The 24,153-nt window shown below is 36.6% G+C and overlaps 1 protein-coding gene and 1 long non-coding RNA gene across 2 annotated transcripts; both read left to right on the forward strand.

The window, feature by feature from the left end:
- The first annotated feature begins 245 nt into the window (after window positions 1-245).
- Window positions 246-1,844, forward strand: LOC105439872. Its single transcript, XR_971434.2, has 3 exons — window positions 246-355; window positions 808-964; window positions 1,751-1,844. It is a non-coding gene; the product is annotated as an uncharacterized LOC105439872 (long non-coding RNA).
- Window positions 1,845-8,466: 6,622 nt separating this feature from the next.
- Window positions 8,467-23,803, forward strand: LOC105439875 (plexin-A4-like). The gene is made up of 20 exons (XM_030983569.1): window positions 8,467-8,633; window positions 9,082-9,181; window positions 9,686-9,922; window positions 10,179-10,367; window positions 13,090-13,318; window positions 13,897-14,036; window positions 14,341-14,462; window positions 15,105-15,170; window positions 15,587-15,664; window positions 15,999-16,065; window positions 16,513-16,659; window positions 17,074-17,227; window positions 17,810-17,910; window positions 18,459-18,549; window positions 19,312-19,394; window positions 19,868-19,978; window positions 20,531-20,697; window positions 21,210-21,348; window positions 21,752-21,889; window positions 23,503-23,803. The coding sequence occupies exons 1-20, from the start codon at window positions 8,533-8,535 to the stop codon at window positions 23,587-23,589; spliced, it is 2,547 nt and encodes an 848-aa protein (XP_030839429.1). The 5' UTR covers window positions 8,467-8,532; the 3' UTR covers window positions 23,590-23,803.
- The last annotated feature ends 350 nt before the right edge of the window (window positions 23,804-24,153 follow it).

Below are 24,153 nucleotides of genomic sequence, written 5' to 3' on the forward strand. Positions count from 1 at the left end.
ACAACGATGACTTACTTTCGGTTCCCTTTCCCCATTAACTTGAGTTAAGGAGATTTTAAATATGTTCTGTTGAGTAAACTTCCACACAGCAAGAGAATGAGGGATCCCTAGCGTTGTCATCTCTTAAAGAAAACAACTACTTCTGGATTCACTGATGCTATGTTTATATCTTGTTAATTTTGTACTTATTACGTGTACAAAAAACACCCTCTCCCATTCAAGATGTACAAGATACGAGGAATGCCCATTCCCTGACGATTCAACTCGATGGCTGGCTTACAATGCCTTGCAGTGTGTATCCATCTCAGATGTCCAGCCCGAACATAGACTGCCTTATCAAGAAACAGAACAAGATGTAAGTCGATTAAATGAAATTTAATTTTGACCTCATCATATATTGTGACTTCATGTCCAACAAAAACAAATTAAATTGTGGACCGCTGTATATATCACTACAGATTCGGCTGAAATTGTAATACATCTTACCTTAAATAGGAGCATTTGCTCCTGGATTATGCGTCGAGTTTATCGTTGATGCTTCAAGTTCAATTACTTATACTTCAAATATGATCCTGATGCAATAAAAACACTTTATTTCGCTATCGATAACATGAACAGGTCAAACGAATAGTGTCTTTTATTTATTAAACAGTCGACAAACGTAAGACACAAAGAGACGATGAAATGAAATGAGATTTTGACCTCTTTATACATTAATAGCTTTGCCGCGCTATATAACTTACATAGTATGTTCTCCATCTTCTGTATGCCAGACATGAAATCTAATCTTGTTTTTACATGCGGTAGATCATCATTACCGTTCAGCAGCTACCAGCTCTCAAAGACAGCCATCAATACCAATGTGCCTTCGACTCTTACAAGGTCAATGCTGCTGCTACTACGACCAATACAGTCATATGCGTAACTCCTCCTGCGAGTGAATTGCCAACGATTCCAGAAGAAGGTAGGGGGGGGGGAGATATTAAGTATCTCTCTGTTAATTTATTTCCTTTTTGAAATCGAAATTCTCACAATTCTCACTGTTCTACAATGTCTGACATAAACCTTTTGTTCACAGAAGATCTTCATTATTTAAACTTTAAGTTTGGGAAACCTCGAGGTTATAAAGAACGATCCACTTACCACGACGAGGGTTCGAACAGTTCACAACGATTAATCAAAGTTTACTACAAGCATGGCAATCCAAGGAAAACATCATTTAACTCTAAGCTCGCCAACCTCGATGTTCATTGCTCAGCATGGCGCATGACTACATAACTTCGAAGTTTAAACCCCCGATCTAGGACATCAAATACTGTCGCTTTAGAAGCCTATGACTCGAAGATTAGAAGAGCAGGAAAAGACCAGTGAAACTTTGGAGAAAATCTGATATAGAATTTGAGGGTTCATATGAGATATAATTAAGAAAAACATTTGTAGCATACCGTGGTTTCCCTCTTCGTTAGGTTTGCATTTATTAAGTAATAAAAGTCTTATAAATTTCTCCTTTTCTCCATAGAAAGAATATATAATGAAAATTTACCTTAAATGTTACTGCTTTAAATAATGCTAAGGGAAGGGGGGGGGGGGGACGGGGAAAAACATGTTTCATTTCCTCAACAATCATAAAGATCAAATATTAAGTGTACTAACTACGTCACTTTTAAAATGTGCCAAATTTCCCTTAAGAATATTTCATGAACAACTTTGTAACCGCCTTTTCTATATCTTTTTCTTTCATTAACACCAGTGGCCCATGTAACATTGACACTTTCCATTGTCTCAACGGAAACTGGAGTAAGCTTCGTCAGCACAGATTTCATATCGTTTGACTGCTCCCATCTTAAATCGTAGGTTCTTTGGTGCCTACGTTTTTTTAAATGCTACCTGTTCATTTATAATATAAAGATACTTAAATTTACATACTGGGCAAGTCGTATACTATTACTGACTAGATAAATAATTTTAGTATTTCTGATGATTGTATCAATGGGACAATTCTTTTCTAGCTCAGGTCAGAGGAAATATCATGGGTATTAAAATTATGAATTTCAATGTAATATGATTTCTCTATTCCTTCGCACGTGGTATCATAATGTGGGCGACTCCCCGTTGTCCCGACCCCCTCCCCCACATCATACACACAAGTGACTTACTCTCCTATCTTCACAATGGCTATAAAAATTCACGTTTCGTGTGATACATTGTAATTGGAGTTATAAAGTGCATTGTCTACGAATAGCTTAAATGATTCCAGATGACCTGACGTTTGCTCTGTCAAAAGTTACTTTAAGCTATATTTCTGCAAAGATATGAGGTTAGGGTTGGGTATTATGTCAGGTTCAGATTTAAGGTTATGTTTAGTCCGGAGTAGAAGTTTAGAGTTTGGTTAATGTAGGATATTGACTGCGTCGCAATATTAACCGAGCGTAATGTAGTACAATCTAATTTCAGAAAGGTAGGCGATCCAAGCAAAGACTCTTAATTCTTAGCATCACAGACTTAACATCGTATCATTCTTTAAGTTCCAGTAATTTCTTTTTACTTGTTTCTTGCAGTTGTTCCTCTTGTGTATCGAGTCCTTGGTCATGTGATTGGTGTGTTTATGACAACATGTGTACACATGATAGCAGCTCATGTCAGCCGGGAGAAACAGTGGTAATTGGAGAAAATGTAAGTATATTTGTTAACCTTTAAACAAGCTCTCTTTCCCTCTCCTTGAGTAATAACATTAAATTAGTTGATTGAAAAGAACGTAGGTTGAATGAGTATCTACCTTATTCCTATATCATGTCATAGTATTCTCTTTTTGCTATCACCAAATGTTAAAACAAAAACTCCTTTTCATTTTAAAATATTTTGAAAACACATACAAAATAACGTTAGACCGAAGAAATGCGCAAAGGGAGGTCTGGACTCTTTGCAAAATGCAAAAACATTGACCTATTGAAATCAGTATAGACTCTGGATTTGAACATTAATTTTCCTTTGAAATCATGCCATTCAATGAACATTTGTAAAGGGATACTAATATCATACACAAAATTAGAGAATCATAGATAATAAGCTTCAGGTGCAATGTGTTTGATTGTGTATCTTGTATCTATTTCGTATTTTTAGAACGCTGTAGGTTTTGGAAACAAAGGCCAGAGTTATTGCCCTCAGCTGATGGGGACAGAAAAATCGTTTTTCATACCAGTTAATATTCCTTCTGGTTACGTACTTCTGGCAAAGAATCTCCCTACAGAGCAGATAAAGGTATGGTGCTATTATGTTTGCAAACATTACATGCACAATGTGAGATTATAATGTAATACTACTACAACAACTACTGATGATAATAATAATAGTTCGTTACCACTTCCGACGAACCATGTTTATTAGCCGGCGTCTAGCACGGCGTCCACTACAGCGCTTAACATCTTTAAAGAATAAATTCTTATCTGGTACTGTCTTGCGACATGAATTAAACAATTGAATAATCTTTGACAAAAAATGAAAATTGTGCCTTATCATCTGTTGAAATTATGAAACAATTTTGTTTTCTAATCTAATATTTAATCAGATTCAGTCGTTCGATTGCATTCTTCGTATTGATGGAGTCGGGATACGAGTACCAAGTTCCTTCGTCAATGACACTTATATTATATGTAGTGCTGAAGAGGTAAGTATTTGTTTGGAAACCTTAGGAAAAAATTCTTAAATTTTCAATCATCAATACTATGCTATGAATGTGTATTGGGAACAACGATTGTACAAGGCCAAGGGCTTTAGTTATGTAGTTCCCCCATTTCTTTGTTCATGGATTATTTTGTATCTTTTGTATCAATGTATTCTTTTAACCGAGAATAAATTGAGAATTGAATTGGAAAACAAAAATGATATTGCAGTGATGAAAAGAGTTTCAATCTAACTAGATTAAAATCCTCATTAGTGAATTTTATTAATTAATACGTATCACATAAGAGAAAGTCTTGATTTCTGCTGGAGTTCAAGAGCATACACCAAAAGAAGAAATAATGATACCATTAGGGCTTAATTGTAAAGCAATTTCTTACTGTAAAGATATTTGCCATCTTTCCTCCGTCCATCCCCTACTCCTTCTAGTCCTATATATTATTCCCATCTTATTAATGTTCCTTCCCCTTCTCACTTTCAGGTTCTCCTTATCGCCCCTGTGCTGCTTTTTGCTAAGCTTTTCACCATTTTCTCTTCCCCGTTTTTCCTTTCTTCCTTCATCTTCATTAATACTCGCAGTGTGTTTATACTATTCCGTTGGTAGAGTATGTCCTTTTTAATAAATGGCGCAGCTACTATATAATATAATAGGCATAATAGGCATATGTTCTTTGACGCGTAATAACAAAAGTGTTAAATCATTACCCCAGCTGAAGCTGAGCTGCTGTTATAGGGTGCTAAAGGATCCAAGGAATTCTTTCCTACAGGGTACCAATCTACTCCCCTTGAGTAGATAGTGGCAAGTGTTGATGAATTTCTTGCAAAATACATTAGTACCGTGGCTGGACTCGGACTGCGAACCATGTGATTCACAGTCCGGTGACATATCCACTAAACCCTAACACATATCCTGTATTTTGGAAATTATTACCCCGACCTTTTCCTCTATACATCATCTTTACCATCGTTTATATACTAAACGTAGATATTCGCATTACACCTGTCTTTTATTTTAACCATGTTTTAAAACTATGTTCGTTTTAACCTTTTAATTTCAGTACATGTATAATGAGAACATCATCGAGAAGAATGTAAGCGTCTCGGTTCAGTGGAATGGGCAATACAACATAGATGATCCGACAGATACATATGGTATGATCATGATACCCTTTTTGTGTTGTACTAATGCTCCATCAATTCCACAGCATGTTTGGATAAACAATAAAACAAAAGTGTCACCGTAGTCCTTCCTTAACACGGTGTAATTGTCACTTTTATAAAATCTATAAAATGCAGGAAAATATAATTGTCCTCCATTTACTTTGATGAATCTATTTTGACTCTTCCAATTATTTATTATTTTTACCTGAATCTACTGTTAATGTTATGAAGAAAATTAAAAAGAATTTCAAACAAATTAATTAACATTTCCAAATGAGAACTCACTTCTAAGTTTGCATTTGCCAATTCACCTGGTAGATACTATCATTTTGATAACTGTTCTGAATCATTTTTCCATAGCTTAGACATTATTATAAAGAAATAAAATAGCCTTAGACAAAGGAAGTGATTACGTACGTTTCTAATAGAAAGTTTCTCCCATACTTTTTTCCATTGAAGTGACGCTCTACAAGTGTTCGGTTAACAGTGGAAGTTGTAGCCGGTGCCTGTCAGAAGAAGTGACTCCATCGAACTTAAACTGTGGTTGGTGTGGTGATGACTGCAATGTCATTCAGAGTGATATTTGTCAGAACAATCAGTTTCTCAGTCAGAGTGAGACCCATCTCTGTTCAGCACCAGTTATCACTGACGTAAGAAAATTAAAGATCCCTGTGCGATGTGAAAGTAATAACATGTCACCAAATAAAGTATACAATGTACCTTAAGAGATCATATCAATTTAGTTTTGATAATAATAATAATAATATATGAGATTTGTAAGACGCCAAATCCACTTAAAAGAAAAATGTGAAGACGTACAAAATCATTCAGTTTGGTGCGTAATTTATGTGTAATAATTGTATCAATCATCTGGAGTTTTACTTTTAAATTTTCAAATAGCTTTGCATGATAAACATATGGAAACAATTATCAAAATAATCTAACAAATAATCTGCATGAGATTATAACAATGTGTTTTTTCTTACAGTTTTATCCCTTGTCAGGTCCTATCAATACTCAAACGAGACTACAAATCACGGGAACTGACCTAGGAGTAGAATTTGGTGATGTACTGGAAATTGTCATAGGAGACTTGGTGTGTATTCCGAGTGACATGGGCTCATTTTATCAGCCAGGACAGAGGTAAAAAAGCAACAAAAATAGTTTTAATGTCTTCCATGTTTTCGTGCTCATTAACGTATTATGAATGGCCACTGAGTGATTACGGAAGGGTGACTTTCATTGTTTCTCCATTATTGCGTTATCACCGAGAGTGCTAGAATGCCGAATATAATGTCATCTCATTTAATAAATGTGTTGCATACATGAACATTTGAGTTATTTCAAGATTCATGATATCTTGGCATGAATATAAAACCGTAAGAAAAGAAACAATTTTGGCTACAAAAAAATGTTTACGTCAAAGGATCGTTTGTCTCATTTCTTTCTTGTTCTCAGTGTTAGCTGCATGACTGGGATATCTACTGAAGTCATCTCAGGACGCCTTGAAATCACAGTGAGGTCTGGTGAAAGTACTAAGACCGGAGAGAGTACTGCAGAATTCTTTTACAGGGTGAGTGCATCACAAAATGGCTAGTTTACTTTACATGAGCTTTGCTAAATGGTGCCACAAATACATTTCCGTGGAACAAATTCGATTAGTTCTTGGGGAACCATTGCCGCTGTCTTCTCGTTTGTTTATGCCTTGCGCACAAATGCTGGTGGTCTTGAAATTCTTATGATTCATGATTTGTCACAGAACCTGTTTTAATGCCATTCGTGCCAGTGAAGTAATATGCATGAGCCAATAAAACAATACAAACTTACACGTAATAGTTTTCCTCTACTGGCATTGCAATCAATTCATATTTGAGCCGAGGTATTTTCCCATTAACTAGTTTATACTGCTGTTTCTTTACAGGAAGGAATATATAGTATAACGTTATTATTATACTCTCATATCGGGGTCCGGGAGTAGATAAGCGCAAAAATCAAATGCCATTGATAAAACATTCAGTGGTAACCTACTTGTTATTGATGGGTAATCCTCTGAATCGATTTATACGAGCAAGTATTTTCCATGCTAGGATCCCATGATATCAGGGTTTAGTCCCACGGAGGGGCAGGTAGCAGGAGGGACTGAGATCACTATTACTGGGATGTATCTCAACACAGGAAGGAACATTGAAGCTCGTTTTGGAGAAGCACAGTGCAACAATCTGTGAGTATCGGTTATATATATTATGTACCTTCATGATCAATTTTTGCGAAACATGTTTTCAGTAGCATTTATTTTGTGTTGATACATACAATTGGAATATTGCTGATGAATTGGTAGATGCACTTCGAATTGCATTTTACTAATGGGAGAATATTTTTGATGGGAATTGATTATGGGATATATAAATTTACAATGTAATCACAATCACCAAGTAGAATTTAGAAACAGACACATACACACGCACACACCCATTGCACCCATGCACACTTGTGCTTGCACACACCTATATTGATTGGTAAGGGAAAATGAGTCGCTTTCAGAAATTCAAAACATTTTTGAGTGGACAGAGAACAAAAACAAAACAATTAACAATTAAAGATATAGTCATGCATCGAAAATAATGTATACCAAGTGAGGTAGAATGACGATAAGTTTTAACAAGTATACAAAATGTATTGCACTATCATAATTGCTATATTATCATATTATTATCATTGTCATTATTATTATTATTATCATTGTCACTAAATTCATCACCATTATCATTATATTATTGTTATTTTATTCACATTACTATAATTGTTATGTAAAGGTATCATTATTGTATTTTTGCTCTATATGATACCTTCTTAATTTAATAATCGTATAGAGCTAGGTCCGAATGAGTTTGAGAGCCTATTGGTCCGACAGCGCGCTGATCTCAACCTTTACTGTACCGCATTCTTTTATAGTTTTCGTTCAAGGGGTGCTGTTTTCATTCAGATGGATTTTGCTTGTTCAACTCTTCTATTTCCACATAGATCTCTAAGGTTTAATTATTGTCATATTATCTTCTCGGCCTGTCTGATGATTCTATTCAATGTAGTGAAGTCTCCTTTACCACAACTCGTGTACCAGACTACAGAATCAAACGCGATGATACTTTCAATTACTGATTTGAAGAACAAGACCATTATGTTGCGATTGACATAAAATGTTTATAATTTATAGTTTATAAAGAAAATGCATCCGTTGTAGTCCCTTCTTGTTATTGCTTTACTCTAATCCCCCACTTCATAAAATCGCCAACAATAGTACCAATGTAGGTATGTACTTTTTCAATTTCTTCACCATTTATTCTCGATTCGATTGGTTTATTGTGTCTAAAGACGAATACCATATATTCTTTTTTTTACGTGGGTAGATCCAGCAAGTTGTCAGTACACCAATTTATAGTTAACCAGTTCAAACGATTGACCTTCCTCAATCAAACCTACAATACTAATACATATACTTATCACTAAAATATTGGGAACACGTAAAGTTACGGAAGTTAAACTTAATCCCCATCTTCTCTTGCATGAAATATAGAGCTGTGATGTAATGACATGTATGGATGTATTTTTTTCTTCTTCAGGATTGTTGAAGACACGACTGCGACTTGCATCACAAGCAGCTTACAAATCAATGAACAAGTCTCTGTGTTATTGACCATGACATTCGATGGAGTTGAAAAAACATTTGAAGACTTCACATTTACCTACTACCCAAACCCAATTATCGATGGCATTGACAGAACTGTGTCTATTATGTCGTAAGGAACAATATCTTTATTCTTGTTTCAAACTGGCGGGAGCCTTTTAGAATGCTAGGAAAAAAATGATCGTCTGGCTATTCTCAATCATACTATACTTATCTAATGACAAACATTATGATGAAAATATGTTTAAAGTCAATACCTTATAGTGTTAATTGGGCGTGTAACGAGTTACATTTCTGGTCATGTGAAGCTTTAGTGGAAAAAATAGACAACAGTGTTCAATTGGGCTAAAATAATGCTTTCTCAATTGCGTTGAAATATTTCTATACTTTTTAATTCAGATATTATTATACATCTTTCCCCCACACAAATATTTCAAGGATAATAAGGCATTGATTGTTGTCAGTTCTGCAGGTGACATTTTATTGATATTGCTACGTATATGAAGTTCAAATATTTGATTCATAGTCTGAAAAACGTAATATTACTTCTTTTAATACAGAGGAGGTCTTGATATCAAACTAACAGGACAAAGATTTGATCTCATCCAGGAACCTCGGATAATAGTTTCGTCACTTACAACAGATGCCAGTAACTCTGAGGTATTTATGTCTTAGTTTGCTGGTTATTGTCTGCTTCTCCACAGAGCAAATGTAGTCTGCTAAAGTATAAATTACAAAAACATCATCATGACCATAGAACTTTCAGATCATCAACTTCCCTGGAATGGACGTACCTCCAGAATGACAGTCCATGAAATCCCTTTACAACTTCTTGAAGTTTTCAGAGGGTTCGCTAGATTGACGCTGTCGGTCTCTTGGGATAATGGTCCCGTAGGCTGCCGGTCTATACTAGGATGCCCTTTTTGTTAAATTAATCTGCTTTATTTGTAACGCTTTTTGTTGGGATGTACAATCAACATTTAATACCTATATAATGTTATGTTCGATTAAGCTCATGATTTATCCGGTTCCTTATTATTATTATTAAATCATTAATAGCGAATCATGAGATCTCCTTCTATTACTTGATTTATAATTCATTATTAAACAACTTTGATATATCTATTCATTTTTATTCAAAATGTGTTGATTTATGTTCCACAGCTCTGCAATGGAACGGAAACTCTTCTCATCTGTCCAACCCCAAACTTTCCTGATCATGTTATCTCTACCAGGAGGAGGCGAGCTTCAAATGGCGTTATGACAGCAAATCTGACTTTTGATTTTGATGGTTACATCGTCGATGGCGGCTTTATAGATTACTATCCAGACCCTGTGTATGAAAGTTTCAGTGGGCCAAACAGGATCTATGCGAGCAGTAATGGACGACTCGATATTACAGTGAGTGTTAAAATACCGTGTAATCACGCTGCCACGCCTGGATAAAATACTTTCGTAAACAAAACTACAGGAATTAAAAATAATTTTTTTAAATTATTTTAAAGATCACTTCACATGGGCAAATGATTTCCTCACAAGCGAACGGAAAGCACCGACATAGTGCACGATAATAGAAGTAGATATAAAGCATTGATACGTTAATGTACATAACATAGATGAATATACGTAGTAATGATCTTGTTTTGAATCATTCTAGGGCATTGGCTTAGATCTGGCTAGCATGGAAGATGATGTTCAAGTTCTGCTAGGGCCGAATGGTGTATGTCATGTGGATGTTCTTGAAATTGATGTGGTCCGTTGCCAGCTGCCAGAGAAACAACCTCTAGCAGGTTACGAGAATGGATCATTGGGTCAGGGACCAGCAAAGAATTTACCAGCCGTGACAGTAAGTCAAAATTATATTCCTACTGATTTTGAAAATAATAAATCTGGAATGAAAAAGTGCTTAAAACGGAATTCCGTCTCAAAGCGATTGACAGAAATCATTATTACCCCAGTCACCAGATTCATTCGCGCATACAATGTGCACCATTTATACTCCTATAATATGTAGCCGTGGGGACATATGGTAATTACTACCTCTCACCAAGGCTTTCGTCACCCTACCTGGTTCCCATATTTCACCAAGGTATGGAGTGGCAAATGTTTATAATGCCTCGCCAAAGGACATTAATGATGTTTTATGGATCGAACGCACGACATATACATTTCCAATCAAGTGCTCAAACCACTCGACTACATACCTCTAAGATGCGTTCTAATCTCATACACGGTTACAAACTATCATACCATACAGTGTATGAGTGAGGACGTTGGGTTGGTGATGCGGGTGTAAGTCCAAACAGAAGCGGGTGTGTGTGCGTAGGGGTGTGTGTGTGTTTGTGTTCGTGATTGTGTGTGTACGGGGTGTTTGCGTAACGACATGGGGTATGGGAGGTGTTAAAAGTAGAACCTGACAGAGTTACGTGTGTGTGCGTGTATGTGTGTGTGTGTGTGTGCGTGCGCGCGCGCGTTTGTGAATGTGGGTGTTAGGGTGGGCAAGTTACTGTACATATCCTGACAGATGGTGTATGTGCGTGAGTAAGGTGGGATGAATGAGGGTGGGGTTAGTTGAGTGTGGGTAGCAGGGAAGGCGATTTCTTTAATGACCGGGAACGAAATGCGAGGGACGAAGGAGCACAGTGAATGAGAGGGGCGAAGGTGACAGTAGTGACTACCTCCTGACAGGTTTTGAAAGTTTTGTTGTATTAACAAATTACATTCCTTAGCAAAAATATAGTATACAAACGAGCAATCTGCCTTTTTCACACTTCACTTTTACTTTGCCGGTAATTAGTATGCAGTCCGAAGGGTTTTACATAATTAGTAGGTAAATTTTAGTAAGTAGGATGCTTGGGCATGGTGGGGTTTATATTTTACACTCTAGGCCTCTGTCATGTAGATGAACATTGATATCGCTATGGGAGTTGAAATGGCAAATATATAGACTATGTGGTAGTGAACTATTAAAACCAACCAATATATCACGGAATACCTGTAACATGCAAAATGACACTTTTTGTAGCATTGATTTATTTTTATAACTCTTAATCTTGTAAACATACAATGTAAAATATGCTTAATACGTGATGCAAACGGAATACAGATTTTCTTTAATATTTACTTGTACATTTTGAAGGATATAATGCGAGGGAGCGTAGCGACCAAGCGAGAAGATTTGTGCATTTGTATTTAGTCTAAACGCTGCACTCTTGGGCCCTCCAGAGCCTAAAAGTGTGTTGCAGTCTTTAGTCAGTATTTGTTAGACATTGATTTTGGGGCACTTTTTTTTAACATTTTCCCTCCCTGATGGGTAGGCGTACTGATAAATGAATTGGGAGTGGGTGTGTGAAAGTGTTTGCATGATGTTATAGGGTGTTTGTATTTGGTCTTGGCACATTTTTACATGGGCGTGCAGCTGATCGACATTACCGATTTTGTTTTGTGTGTGTGTGTGTGTGTGTGTGTGTGTGTGCGGAACGTGTGGGAGTGCATATGTTTGTTTATTTTATTCAATTGTATGTTTGTATTACACATTTGTAGGATTAAAACAAAATTACATTTTTTTTAATTAAAAAAATATGTGTGTGCGTTGGTTAGCGTGTGCGTTCAACGAGTCCTACATCCTGACAGATGTGGGTGTGTCTACGTGTGTTTTTGCGAGAGGTGCAAGGGTATGGAGGTTTGAGAGTGAAGGTGTGAGGTGTATAATGCGTGGGCGCGCGCGCGTGCATGTATGTACGTGCGTGAGTGCGTGTAGGTTTGTGCGTGTGTGCGTATGTGCGTGAATGTATGTACGTGCGTGAGTGCGTGTAGGTTTGTGCGTGTGTGAGTATGAGTGTGTGTGTGCGTGCGTGTGTGTAGGGGATATGTTATTGTTTGTAGTACACATTTGGAGAAATAAAACCAAATTACTTTAAAAAAAGATATGGTAAAGAGAACGTGAGGTTCAAAATGTGGATGTGAATGTACATCAGTGAGGTACATGATATACGCATGCTTGGATCTGGGATGTGAGGTTATTAGGTAAGGCACGCGGATATAAGTCCTGCTTGAAGTGTGTTGAGATGTGGGCATGAGAATGTGAGGTTTGGCGTTCGATAGTTTACCGCAGCACGACTTTTTTTAGGGATGGGTTTGTATACGTTAACAGTCTGCAGCCACTAACACTATTTAGATACTTTAAAATAGTTTTATAAATCCTTTTCAGCCTCTTCCACTGTTAAATAAGCACATGCAAATGGCATATGAGTTGCTGTCTTGTGGAACGGATTTCAAAGACTTCGCTGAACCAGTTTGACCGGTACAATGATGTATTTTGTTGTCGTTTTCGTTTTGAACTCAATCCTTTAAGGCATTAGTTAATGCTCTATGGAGTTCTCGACCCATGAAAATTAGGAACATATATTCTCTCGATACTTTTCAAAAAGCAGTTAAGACCTGCCTTAGTATTTACATTTTTCTGTATTATGTTGAAACGCATAAAGAATTATTATAATGTATTAATTATGCGGTATACAAATTTATCTTTCATTATATTACCATAATCTTGTTTAACTTTCACCCAGGTGTTGCACGGGAATGTAAGGTTCTCTCCAGGCTTTGTTTCAGCATGGGCTACGAAAGGAAACCCTTTGATAGCCATTGTAATACCTGTGGTCATTGTCGTCCCCATTTGGATTATCATTCCGATGATTATTCTAGTTTGGTGGTTCAGAAAGAAACAACTGGAAGTGAAACGAGCTAAGGAAGAGGTGAAAATGATCCGAATGAACATCTTGAAAAGGGTCCGAGAAGGTATTATATATTCTTTGCTACAAATATTTCTAGTAATACCACGTCAGCTGTAAAGGCATCATATTTGGCTATATTATTACATTTCGGGAATGGTGTTTAGTCTTCTCTCGTGGATAGATCCTATGCAATGTCAATTACCTTGCTATCATATGAGGAAAGAAGTACTTCTGCACCTGGTCGACTCCACAATCAAAAGAATGTTGATAACCGGGTATGATCATTTAAACACCCATCCGCTTTTAATAGATCGCTTCACGACTATGAACCGCCGTATAATGCTTTCTTAGCACATACAATACCTCTCTCCTGTATGAAATAAAAATAAGTACTCAAGTTTTCATATTGGCGTTCAGTAATAAATACAATCGAATAATATACAAAATTGTTAATCTAAGGAAAAAAGATGCGTTATTATTTTACCCACGTTTCTTTGAAAACAACATGAACATCAATATATCTAACCCACATTTCTTAAAGAAATATAATCTCCCCCCTCCTTGCAACTCATTCGCCTCAGGTCGAATTAAACCAAGCCCAAAATAATTATGATGTCTTTGTTCCTCGCATTTGTCCATTAGTCTCAAATACCAGCTTGGATTTATCTGAGGCTGATGACAGAGTCCAGAAGCAAGGAGTTCCATTTGTCGGGCATGTCCAATATGTGACGATGATGTTGTTTGCTGGGCTTGGTACTCATCCAGAAACAACAGAACCAGAGGTAAAATTATCTTGATATGAAAAGGCTTTCTTCTAAACAATAAGTTTTATCTCACAAAAAAATGCTTACTTTAAACATCTTAGACTAGTGATTTATAGGCAGCTATTCTGTCAAGCATCTTACAAGAGACTAACGGTGGTTCGTCTTCAAGGTTTACATAGGGTATATATAAAAAGATAGATAACTCCGTGCTTGATGTTTAAAAGTGTGCAGTTCACTCAAATGCTTTGCACCGGTTCTTCTGCTTGATTGCATCTTCTGTAAATATTTCTGCTCATTGATATTCCGGTCTATTTTGTTTCAGTACATGGAAGACTTTATGGAGCATTCGTTGGTATCGTTCTATCGTATGCTGAAGGAGAAGGCCGGAATGATAGAATTCATCAGGCAACTCGAAAATAAGAAAACGGGACTGGGTCGAGAAAGGTACCCGAATATCTTTTCTTTTGGTGCTGAATGTAAATACTCTACGATATATACAAGTTAGAAGCATTGCATATTAGAAAACATATTTATTTTCAACGAGATAATATAAGGTCATAACATTCATTAAAGCTTTTGCTTCTAGTATAAAGCCTGTATACACCATATAAACGTTTCATTACGACCATGGTTCTTGCTCGGATACTATTAAACGTCAGTACACCCTGCATTCTTCGAGTTTATTCTTATAACATTATTTAATTAACAGACTGCCAGGACTAAAGGCAAGAATGGCAAAGTTTAATTGATATCCTGTTAAAGGACAATAATGCCGTACTTGGGCTTCAAGAAGTTAGGATCTTTAGTCAAGTACACGAGCACTTATCAACCTCTCGGCTACGACACCTGTATAAAGCCGATACAAAATAGCGTGTTTCTGATTAATTGCTATGACATTTACTTTAATAAATTTGACCCTGCCCCCTCCCCCAACAAAATAATAATAATTATTGTGTCATAAACCTAATAACTTTATATATATAAGAATTATAAATCCCTTTTCCACCTCGACAACTGTCTGTTGTTGAATTCAATATGGTCAGACATAACAAAGCAATATTTGGCTTCTCCCATTTTTTTTTGTAGGGAGCTCATTGCATCTCTATTGGCAATCACATTCGTCAGCGAGGGAAAGTCGATCCACTTTACAAGGTAAGTTTACGTGTTGTAGTTGGTTTCCAACATATTGTAAAAGCAAATAACTTTGATAACCTGAAGAGAAACAAAGTAAAGACATTCGAAAAGGCAACACAATGCTTTTTCAACAGGCTTTTTAGCGGATATTGAAATGTGCCAATGACACATTACGTAACCCGAACGTAATTTCTTTGGGATAAAAACAATAGCGTCTCGAAACAGCCATTTAGCCGAATTATTCAAACTCACGGCGATCATGTTAAGAGCAAAAAGTCAATTACGATTGTCACTTTTATCACACAACGCTCATCTGCGCTTTCCTAGAAGAATAAACACGGTTTAAAAAAATATATATTTGTCATACTATACCCGGATTATCTCCTTAACAACTGTTAATGTTTTCTTTCCTACCTGTTCGTGTTTTTCTTCAGTGTATTGACATCACTTGTTGAAGATGAAATCGTAACAGCATCTGAGTCTAGAAGGCGGATGGATACACTATTTACCAAGTAATCATTCTATTTACACACATCTTAATCTTAGTATGTACAGTCCTTTCAGAAGAGTTTGAAACAATTTATTACATTCGTTACTGCTTAACCACAATCATCAATATAATTCTCTATTTATGCAATATAGCTGGAATTATGACGAAACATTATTGCACCTTTGCTCGATGATGCGACATTCCTATTTAATGTGGATAGGATAGTTGATATCCTGTACATAATTCACTTTGGCAACAATAAGAAATTACCTTTTGACGGTTTAAAACTATCGATTTCTGGAATTCAAATTCTTGTGCATATTTTTCTTTGAAAATGTTTCCTCTGTTTTTTTCAGCACTGAATCAATCGCAGTGAAATTGATTAGCAACTGGTTTGCCCTGTTTATGTTCGAGTACTTGAAGGTGAGGTTTATTCTCAAATATATTATGTCATATTTATTTTCTTTTATGGTTTACACATTTTATAGAGAAGTCAATTTCCGTCGGTCGTGTCTTCACGCTTAATATAAACGAATACATTTTAAAATATTTATGAATGGCAATTATCATTTTTAAAATATGAAAACATTGTTACATTTCGCTTCATGTTATATGTCATATAATTCATGCTAAGCACTATTACGGACATAGTAAATAAAAGAATCTGATCTTCTAAATCTAACTCTACATTTGACACTTACTATCTTGGTGCATTTAATGGATATCTGAGAGGACTTTTTTCCAAGAATACTATCAGCACTTTTATCGACACTGACGATTTACTCAAGTCAAATATGAAAATTACATGGCCTACATACCCTTTCCTTTTTAGACCTTTTTTTCTTCTCATTTTTGTTGGTACTACCTCAGGTGTATGGCGTCTACCCATTGTACATGCTGTACCAGGCAGTAAAGGCCCAGGCCGAGAAAGGTCCTATAGATGTCGTGACTGGAGATGCATACTACACACTGGAGTTTAGCAAACTCCTTGATCAGGAAATTGACTTTCATTCTCTCGTAAGTTTGCTGCCTATAATGGGTGATAAAATAAGTGACTGATTGTTTATGAATATAATTATCTCGACCGGCTTCAATGCCATAGGTAAATACCCAAAGAGTTTCGATTGTAATTTAAGATCCATGCCTCGCGGTCTGTAGCTCTATTATTGTTCCCCTTTGTTGCCATATATTTAACATTTTACAAAGGTTGAAATCAGACTCTTTCGAAATCGAACCTTGGTTCCTGGCTTAGAATGCCTTAACCACTAGGCTGCAGAGATAGAATAATGGTTTTAGCAAGACCAGATTCAGTTGACCGGCAGATTGACGAAATCTTCAGCCTTCAATTATTTAAAGAGAATAAACAATATCGATATTAAGATCATCCTTTCAATCTCTTTTATCCACGTTCTATTTCCCTTGACGTTCTAGGGCATTGATGTTGTTGATGAAGACGGACATGTTTATCTTCATATGACTGTGTTGGATGTTGATACTGTGAAACAAGCCAAACAGAAGATTCTAGACTCACTCTGGAAGAAGAGTTACTGCTTGCTGCCGAGGGACATAGATGCAGTTGATCTAGGTGAGAGTATTGAATGAAATCATAAATAATTGTTTAATTTCGGTTGTATGAAGAAGAAGCGTATTAAATGAATGTCAATTGATCCATGGTTAATTTCGAACACAAAACGATTTCCTTACTTTGAACATGGACCAAACGAAGCCTGACCATAAACCTAACACATAACTCGATTAGAACTCCGACCCCATATCTTTAACAAAGTAAAGTCGGGAGCTGTTGAAACACCTCCACAATCATTGGCTGGGAATAAAACAGTGCATAGTAACTGTGGACAAAATACATGCATTTAAATAAAAATGTAACGAGCCTCTAAGTTAACATTTAATTAAACCTTGTTTAGATTGTTTTATTGATCCACCGACGGAGATTTTTTGTTGCATTTTCGTTATTTTCGTTACATTGTTCATACTGTATATCATATATATCAGAGTAAAAACAGCAACTGTTAACCAATAGTTGTGAATCTTCGTAGAGATGGATTGTAGACTATGACATAGAGAATTCGTATATAATCAAAGCATAATAATTGCTGTAATTGAGATATTTAAACTTCCCCTCATTCTATCTTTTGGTATTTAACAGTGTGGATTCAGACTTCTGGAAGGACCACTTTGCTACAAGATATAGACAAATCCTCTGAGACACAGGGGAAAACCATGATCAATACAATGAAGAGCTTTGGGGTATGTTACTAGCTTATAGTTTATTAGCAATTTGTTATTCATAATTACATTGATAGTAATCGTAAATGCTACGTGTAAGCACTAAATTTTACCTTGTAGAACTGACAAGTGGATCTGTAATTTTGTTATATGGACGTGTTTGAAATAATATACTAATTAAAATGTTGATCCTGAAATATCAATCCGGCATAGAAGAGAGCTTAGAATCATTGGTATTTTAGCACTGCATTAATGAAAAAACTATTAAGTAACTCCCATACCTGGAATAGTTTAGGTTAAGACCAAAATCGAGGGTACACGTCATTTTCGTAACCGACTAATACATTCGTATGCATGTAATCAATGTCAAGGATTTTTAGCAGTAATGTCTGTGTGCACCCTAGCATCGCAGGGTCAGCTGGTCATGTAATTTTTTTCACAAAAATATTTTTGACTCCAGGCACTGCGCACGGTGAACACATAACTTATTGACCCTGCGCAGTTAGGGTGGTCATAAATATTACTGCGGAATATTAAATCAAATTCATAACTATATTTTGTACTTCCAGATTAGAAACGGATCCCTCGTTGCACTAATACCGAAGAACCATGGTGATGAATATCAAACCCTCGATCTGAAAGAAGTATCTTCAAAGACATGTAAGACAAGACATACTTAACTTCTATGAGCTCAGGTGCACACAAGGCGTTATATTGATTCTCGCTATCGCAGATTCCCCAAAATGCCCCGATGTGGACCTCTTGGACGTAATTTCGAACTACTTCCGGTACTTACATGCTTCCGGTGCATATGGTGCATACGGTATACGTATCCGAAAGCTCTCTTGTCGACTGCTACTGACCTCTTTAGACATTTTACAAGTCCTTAATTGTTCCAGAAGAAATACTTATGGGAATACCACTCCTTTTACATCATTAGGGAATATTATTGTTCTTTGTCAAAATGCCGCGAACAAAGTCACGATCGTGCTTGATTTCAAACTTGTCTTGCCTTCTGAGAATCTTTTTCCAAGTCGCGCGCTGTTTAGGGTTTGTTGTGAATCTTTCCAAAGTCACATCTCTCATGCAGGGATATCTCCGAAGGTTTTCTCGTTTGTTATCATGCGACCAGCACACAATAGACTCACAGCATCGCACCTTATTCAAACTAATAATTCAGTTTGTAAAAGTAAATAATTGCTTACGATATACAATCAAAAGGAGCCGAAGACGAAGTAAAAGGTGGCATGTAGGCAGCTAGCTAGCTCGGTGACTGCGGCTCCGGCCTTGCTGAGACCAGAGTGCATTTGAAATCGGGCTTGAAATTTACATCCGAGTATTTTGGGGGTAATAGCGATACCGAAATCTGCACCATTCACTGACATTTAGGCATAAAATCTAAACATCTTTTTTTATTTACAGACGAATCCTTGCAGCATGTGACCGTGGAGATGATTCCTGAATCACAGCTCTCACAACCAGCTTCGAATGCTATCCATCTGAAGGTTAGAAATTTTTCGAAATATTAATGGTTGAAAACGTTTTGCTTATATTTTCCTGGTGTACAATACACCTTTAATCACGTAACACATAGGTCGAACTAGTCATTTTCTCGTCTCGCTGTGTATTATCCCATATTGATCATTTAAATTCTCAATGACTTAAGCAATAATTAAATGGGGGAAAAGGAGGGCAGAGCAGAGACAAAGAAATAGAGAAATGGAAACGAAGAGAGAAACGAGAGGAGGAAAGGGAGAGAGAGAGAGAGAGAGAAGAAGAAGAAAATAGAAGAGCGATAGTGAGAGACAGAGGGAGAGGAGAGGAGAGGAAATGAGAAGAGAGGAAACAAGAGGCAGATAGAGATAAAGCGAGAGGAAGAGAAAAAGATAAGGGGGAAGATCAAAAAGAGAAAAGGAGAAATATGGTGAAAGAGCAAATAGAGGCAAAATAAAAGTTCGCTGTTTAATTTTTTTTGCAGGGTGGTGTAGAAGAGCTAACAAGGAAAAAAAGTAACCTGCCTGATCATATGAATCAAATGAAAGCAAACCTCGATCGAAATCTAGCGATCCCCCATATGCTAACTATGAAGGTGAGTCTTTACACGATTTTCTTAGCGGATTTCGGTTCTATACTGATTAATTGGAACTTGTTTCTGTCGGCTTTTTGAAATTCTGAAAGTTAATTTTCTATTTTATAATTGATACGTCTTGAGTTTGATTTGGATTTGTATGTATTCTGTATGTTTTGCTTTGTTAATTGAATATGTTCAGCCCTTCACTTGAGCTGCATATTCAGTGTTATTTTGACAAAAATCGATTCAATATATCCAACCATCAATCAATCAATCATTATTTTTCACATTCCAACATTGTAAATGTAGTCTCATTCAAACTCCTAGGAATAAAGTATAACAATAGTGTATATCATTAGTAATGAAAAGGAACTCAAATTTCTTGAATAAATATTTAATCTCTCTTTTTATGTTTTGATGTAATTTGAAATATGTTTGTTCTAATATGTAAACATGTTGTATAGTGTTGTAAAGATGAAATACCAATAATTATTCTATAATATCATAAATGGTTCACGGAAAGGATTTCCATTTGATGTTAGTATGGTCGTCTTTATATCATTGCTATAGGCATCTATCAGTCCATATGTGGATGGTATCTTTGAAGTGATATTCAAGAAACCAGCTAAGATCCCTCTACCTGTCAAGTATCTCTTTGACACATTTGATGCCCTGGCTATAAAGTATGCAGGTGGAGGATTGCCCGAGGATTGTGCGGATAAATGGAAGAAAAATTGGTGAGCAGGGCTCATGTATTAAGTGTTTGAAAACATTATGTATATTATAATTTATTCCAGTGTTATATTTCATAGTATGTAAATACATAATTCCGGCAAAAATATTCAGTCATTATTATAAATTCAAGCCTATGGCGATCAACAGTTTCATAATTATCAGTGCACGAAGAAAAGCTACCTCGCCTCTCGTGTTTATGTTTATGACAACCCATCGATAGCAACAACCGTGGTGAAGTGAAAAATCTGTCTAATTAAGTTCGTTCGGCATGTTGGGGATACGTTTTGCTGATATTACGTCTTGCTCCACCAAATTCCTTCTCCCTCTCCTCAGTAGGAGGAGAGGTGCAGAAATCATAACATGCTAATAAAACTAATCCAATCTGCAAGAATTGTCTTTTTACGCCTTCAAGAGGAGGGGGGCATTTTTACTCACACCCTTACCAACAATGGGTTGTGAGAAAAGAAATCCAAAAGGTGTTATCTCACGATGTATCAATAACTGTCATCCACAGCCTGTCTAACTTCTGGAGTTCAGTGCTCACCAACCTACCGTCGATGTTTGAGATGCCGAGATCAGAAACAGCAGATAGATTTGTCATCGCCCTCGCTGGTGCTCTTAATGACGCAGCAACGACCAAAACCTTGAGACAGGTAATTAGACATCAGTGAGGATGATAATACTCAGTTCTTGTATAGGAAATCTCACATATTTCACAAGTCTCTGTGCGCTTTGGATTATTACACGGGTCATTGTCAGCTTAGGCCAAGCAGCCCTATTGAAGGCACCAAATCAGTCGGGCAAAGAAGTCCTATCGTTTTCCATTTACCTCACCTAGGACGAGTTTGGCAAATATAGATTAATATCCTGTTAAAGGACGCTAATTATATGGCAGGGATTGGATTTTCGTATCTTGTGATCTGCAGTCTATAGTGACTGGTCAACTAGACCATACACCTCCATATCAAATATGACATAGCCAATGTAGCAGATGTAGCCTAAGTACTCATATTGCATTCATTTTGTCCATCATCAATGTCTGATCTTTCACATTAGGCTGAATCGGATCATCTGCCCTACTACAATGAACATCCACTCCAGAGAAAGATGATGACTGATTACTGCACCCAGGTAACAAGTCAACCCAAGGTCCGACCAGGAAAGCTGAACAAGGCCTGCTCCTCTATCTCTAAGGTATATTAGAATAATAATGATAGTGTTTTCTGAGGGAGTATCGTTGTCTAGTAGTTCATTCTTTTGAAGCTCAATACGATTAATTAGATTTCGAACCCCAACCCAGCACTAACTTACTTTTACAAGACATTACGCATGTACATCACTCTTCACCAAGGTGTAAATAGGTCCCCAATTTGCCGTTGCGAAATATATTTTTGGTCGCCGGTTATGACCACGATGATGGGATAAAAGTATTGGTAATGTTTTCCTGTGACCAGTGACTCGATATTAGCTCCTGTGACAAATGCCCCGGGCTTTATTTCGTCAGGTTGCAGATGGGTTGTAGGTTAGGTATAGGGTTATAGTTAGGGTTAGATGTATTATTGGGTCCAGGGTTGTAGTTAAGAATTCGGTCATGAGCAAATGTTGTACAACTTTAGTGGGGACTCTAATCACTTTCCTTTCCAGAGGCATCAAATGACCGACGGTCCATGAGACTAGTTTTACATGTTATTGTTACATCGTGTATAACCTTTTACGGTCGTATGGGTTGTCGATCTCACGGACCTTTTAGAGCTGTCCGTCGCGTGGGCTAATCGATCTGCTAGGTTATTCTTTTCGATTATTGATTAACGTTTTGCTCAATCAACCGTAGACCTAGTCATAAAGACGAACTAAGTTTGAATGTTGATATACGAAGTGCAAGTTATTCTCTATTATGTACTACTGTAATGAATTAAGTCATTTTAACTCATAGCCTGCCATAAGGATGCATGCACGCTATCGTTATAGTGCTTTGTATATGCGAGAAAGCCATCGCTTGAGTGCCATGTGCGTGCAATGCAGCATTCGTAATAGCAGTAATTGTTCATGCTAATTGGTCTGTGCTGTGTATTTTGCACTTGCTATTCATAGAACCATCGCGTTAATCAGATTATCTCCAAAACAACCTGGCACGGGGGGGGGGGGGGGGATTTGGGGCTTGGCAAAATGGGGATTAGCCCTGTGGCATGATATGAGAGTCAGAAATGTATTTGCTAATGACATGATCTTTATATATTCATTTAGTGAGGCGAGGCGAGATTTGAACGTGTAGTATTAAAGGGATAGTTGAGGTCTGTTGCAGAGGGCGCTACAAAAAATATTTGTTGTGAGATGATAAAAACTGAGTGTAAAATGTGAAAGAACATACAATTCAAATGACAAAATCATCTTTGTTTGATCAAAATCGGTTCAGAGACGGCTGAAATATCCATATATTTAACGAATGCCGATGTTTGATTTTTTGTTGGCATTGTCGTTTTGGTTATATTACGCACAACCAGCCGGCCCATGTATTGTTATTTTTAATTAAATAATTATTTAATGGTCACCGTTTTTTTTTAAGTTGAGCTGAATTGGTATGATCGTATTGGCTAAATTTCACACATTTTGGGGTCAAAAATTACCTTCATAGCAATTTTAGGTTCTAAAAGGGCACTAGAAATATCACAGATAAGAATAAGAGAAATAACCATGCACTTTGAAGGCATTTGCGGTCCGAAAACAGAACTTAACTATCCCTATGAGTATGCTATTGTTACGGATATCTAAATTTACTACATTTCATTTTTTTTCTTCATTTGATGCAGGAGTTCAAAGGTCAATTCAGTCATCTTTCGAATTTGTTGCACCTTTACAATCTCACCAAGAATGACATGGATGGCCTGGTGGAATAGATCTACATCGTGACGTCATAACGCATTCAATGACATGGGGGTAATAAGTACCCTCTTACTTCCCACCGTAAATAATTCACCCCGATAACTTTAGCCTTCCATGTTCTATTTTAATGGATTAGATCAACAGAGCATTTGTTATTTTATTAATGTGTAACCACACTTTGGTACGCAATAAGTTTACAACTTAACATGATTCCTTAATATTTTGAATTTTCATAAATGGATATATTCTAACTTCTGTTAGTTTCACATATAGATTTTAATGCAATGAAGCGCATAATACTCAAAGCGCAATATGCCTTCTGTTTAAACTCCATTACAACTCTATCATGTACATAAATCCACTATGTTTGAACTAAACATTTTCATCTTTACGACCATCAGAATGTTTAAGCTGCGAAAAAGGAAACAGAAAACGAGGTTATTATGTCAATTGTATGGCATTACATTAATGTAGTAGTATTTGTCTGTACACAAGAGGTACATGGTTTGCCATGCACTTTATTTTCTTGTCTAAGAATTATGTAATATGTATTGCTTTGTATTTTACCATGTTTCAAC

This window comes from Strongylocentrotus purpuratus, unplaced genomic scaffold, assembly GCF_000002235.5.
Source record: "Strongylocentrotus purpuratus isolate Spur 01 unplaced genomic scaffold, Spur_5.0 spur5_scaffold_13, whole genome shotgun sequence".
NCBI lineage: Eukaryota > Metazoa > Echinodermata > Echinoidea > Camarodonta > Strongylocentrotidae > Strongylocentrotus > Strongylocentrotus purpuratus.

Coding starts and splice junctions, on each gene's coding strand:
- LOC105439875 (XM_030983569.1), top strand. CDS start 8,533: ATGACATTCGATGGAGTTGAAAAAACATTTGAAGACTTCACATTTACC. Junction 15,171..15,586: donor AAGTCGATCCACTTTACAAG/GTAAGTTTACGT, acceptor GTTTTTCTTCAG/TGTATTGACATCACTTGTTG. Junction 20,698..21,209: donor GATAAATGGAAGAAAAATTG/GTGAGCAGGGCT, acceptor TGTCATCCACAG/CCTGTCTAACTTCTGGAGTT.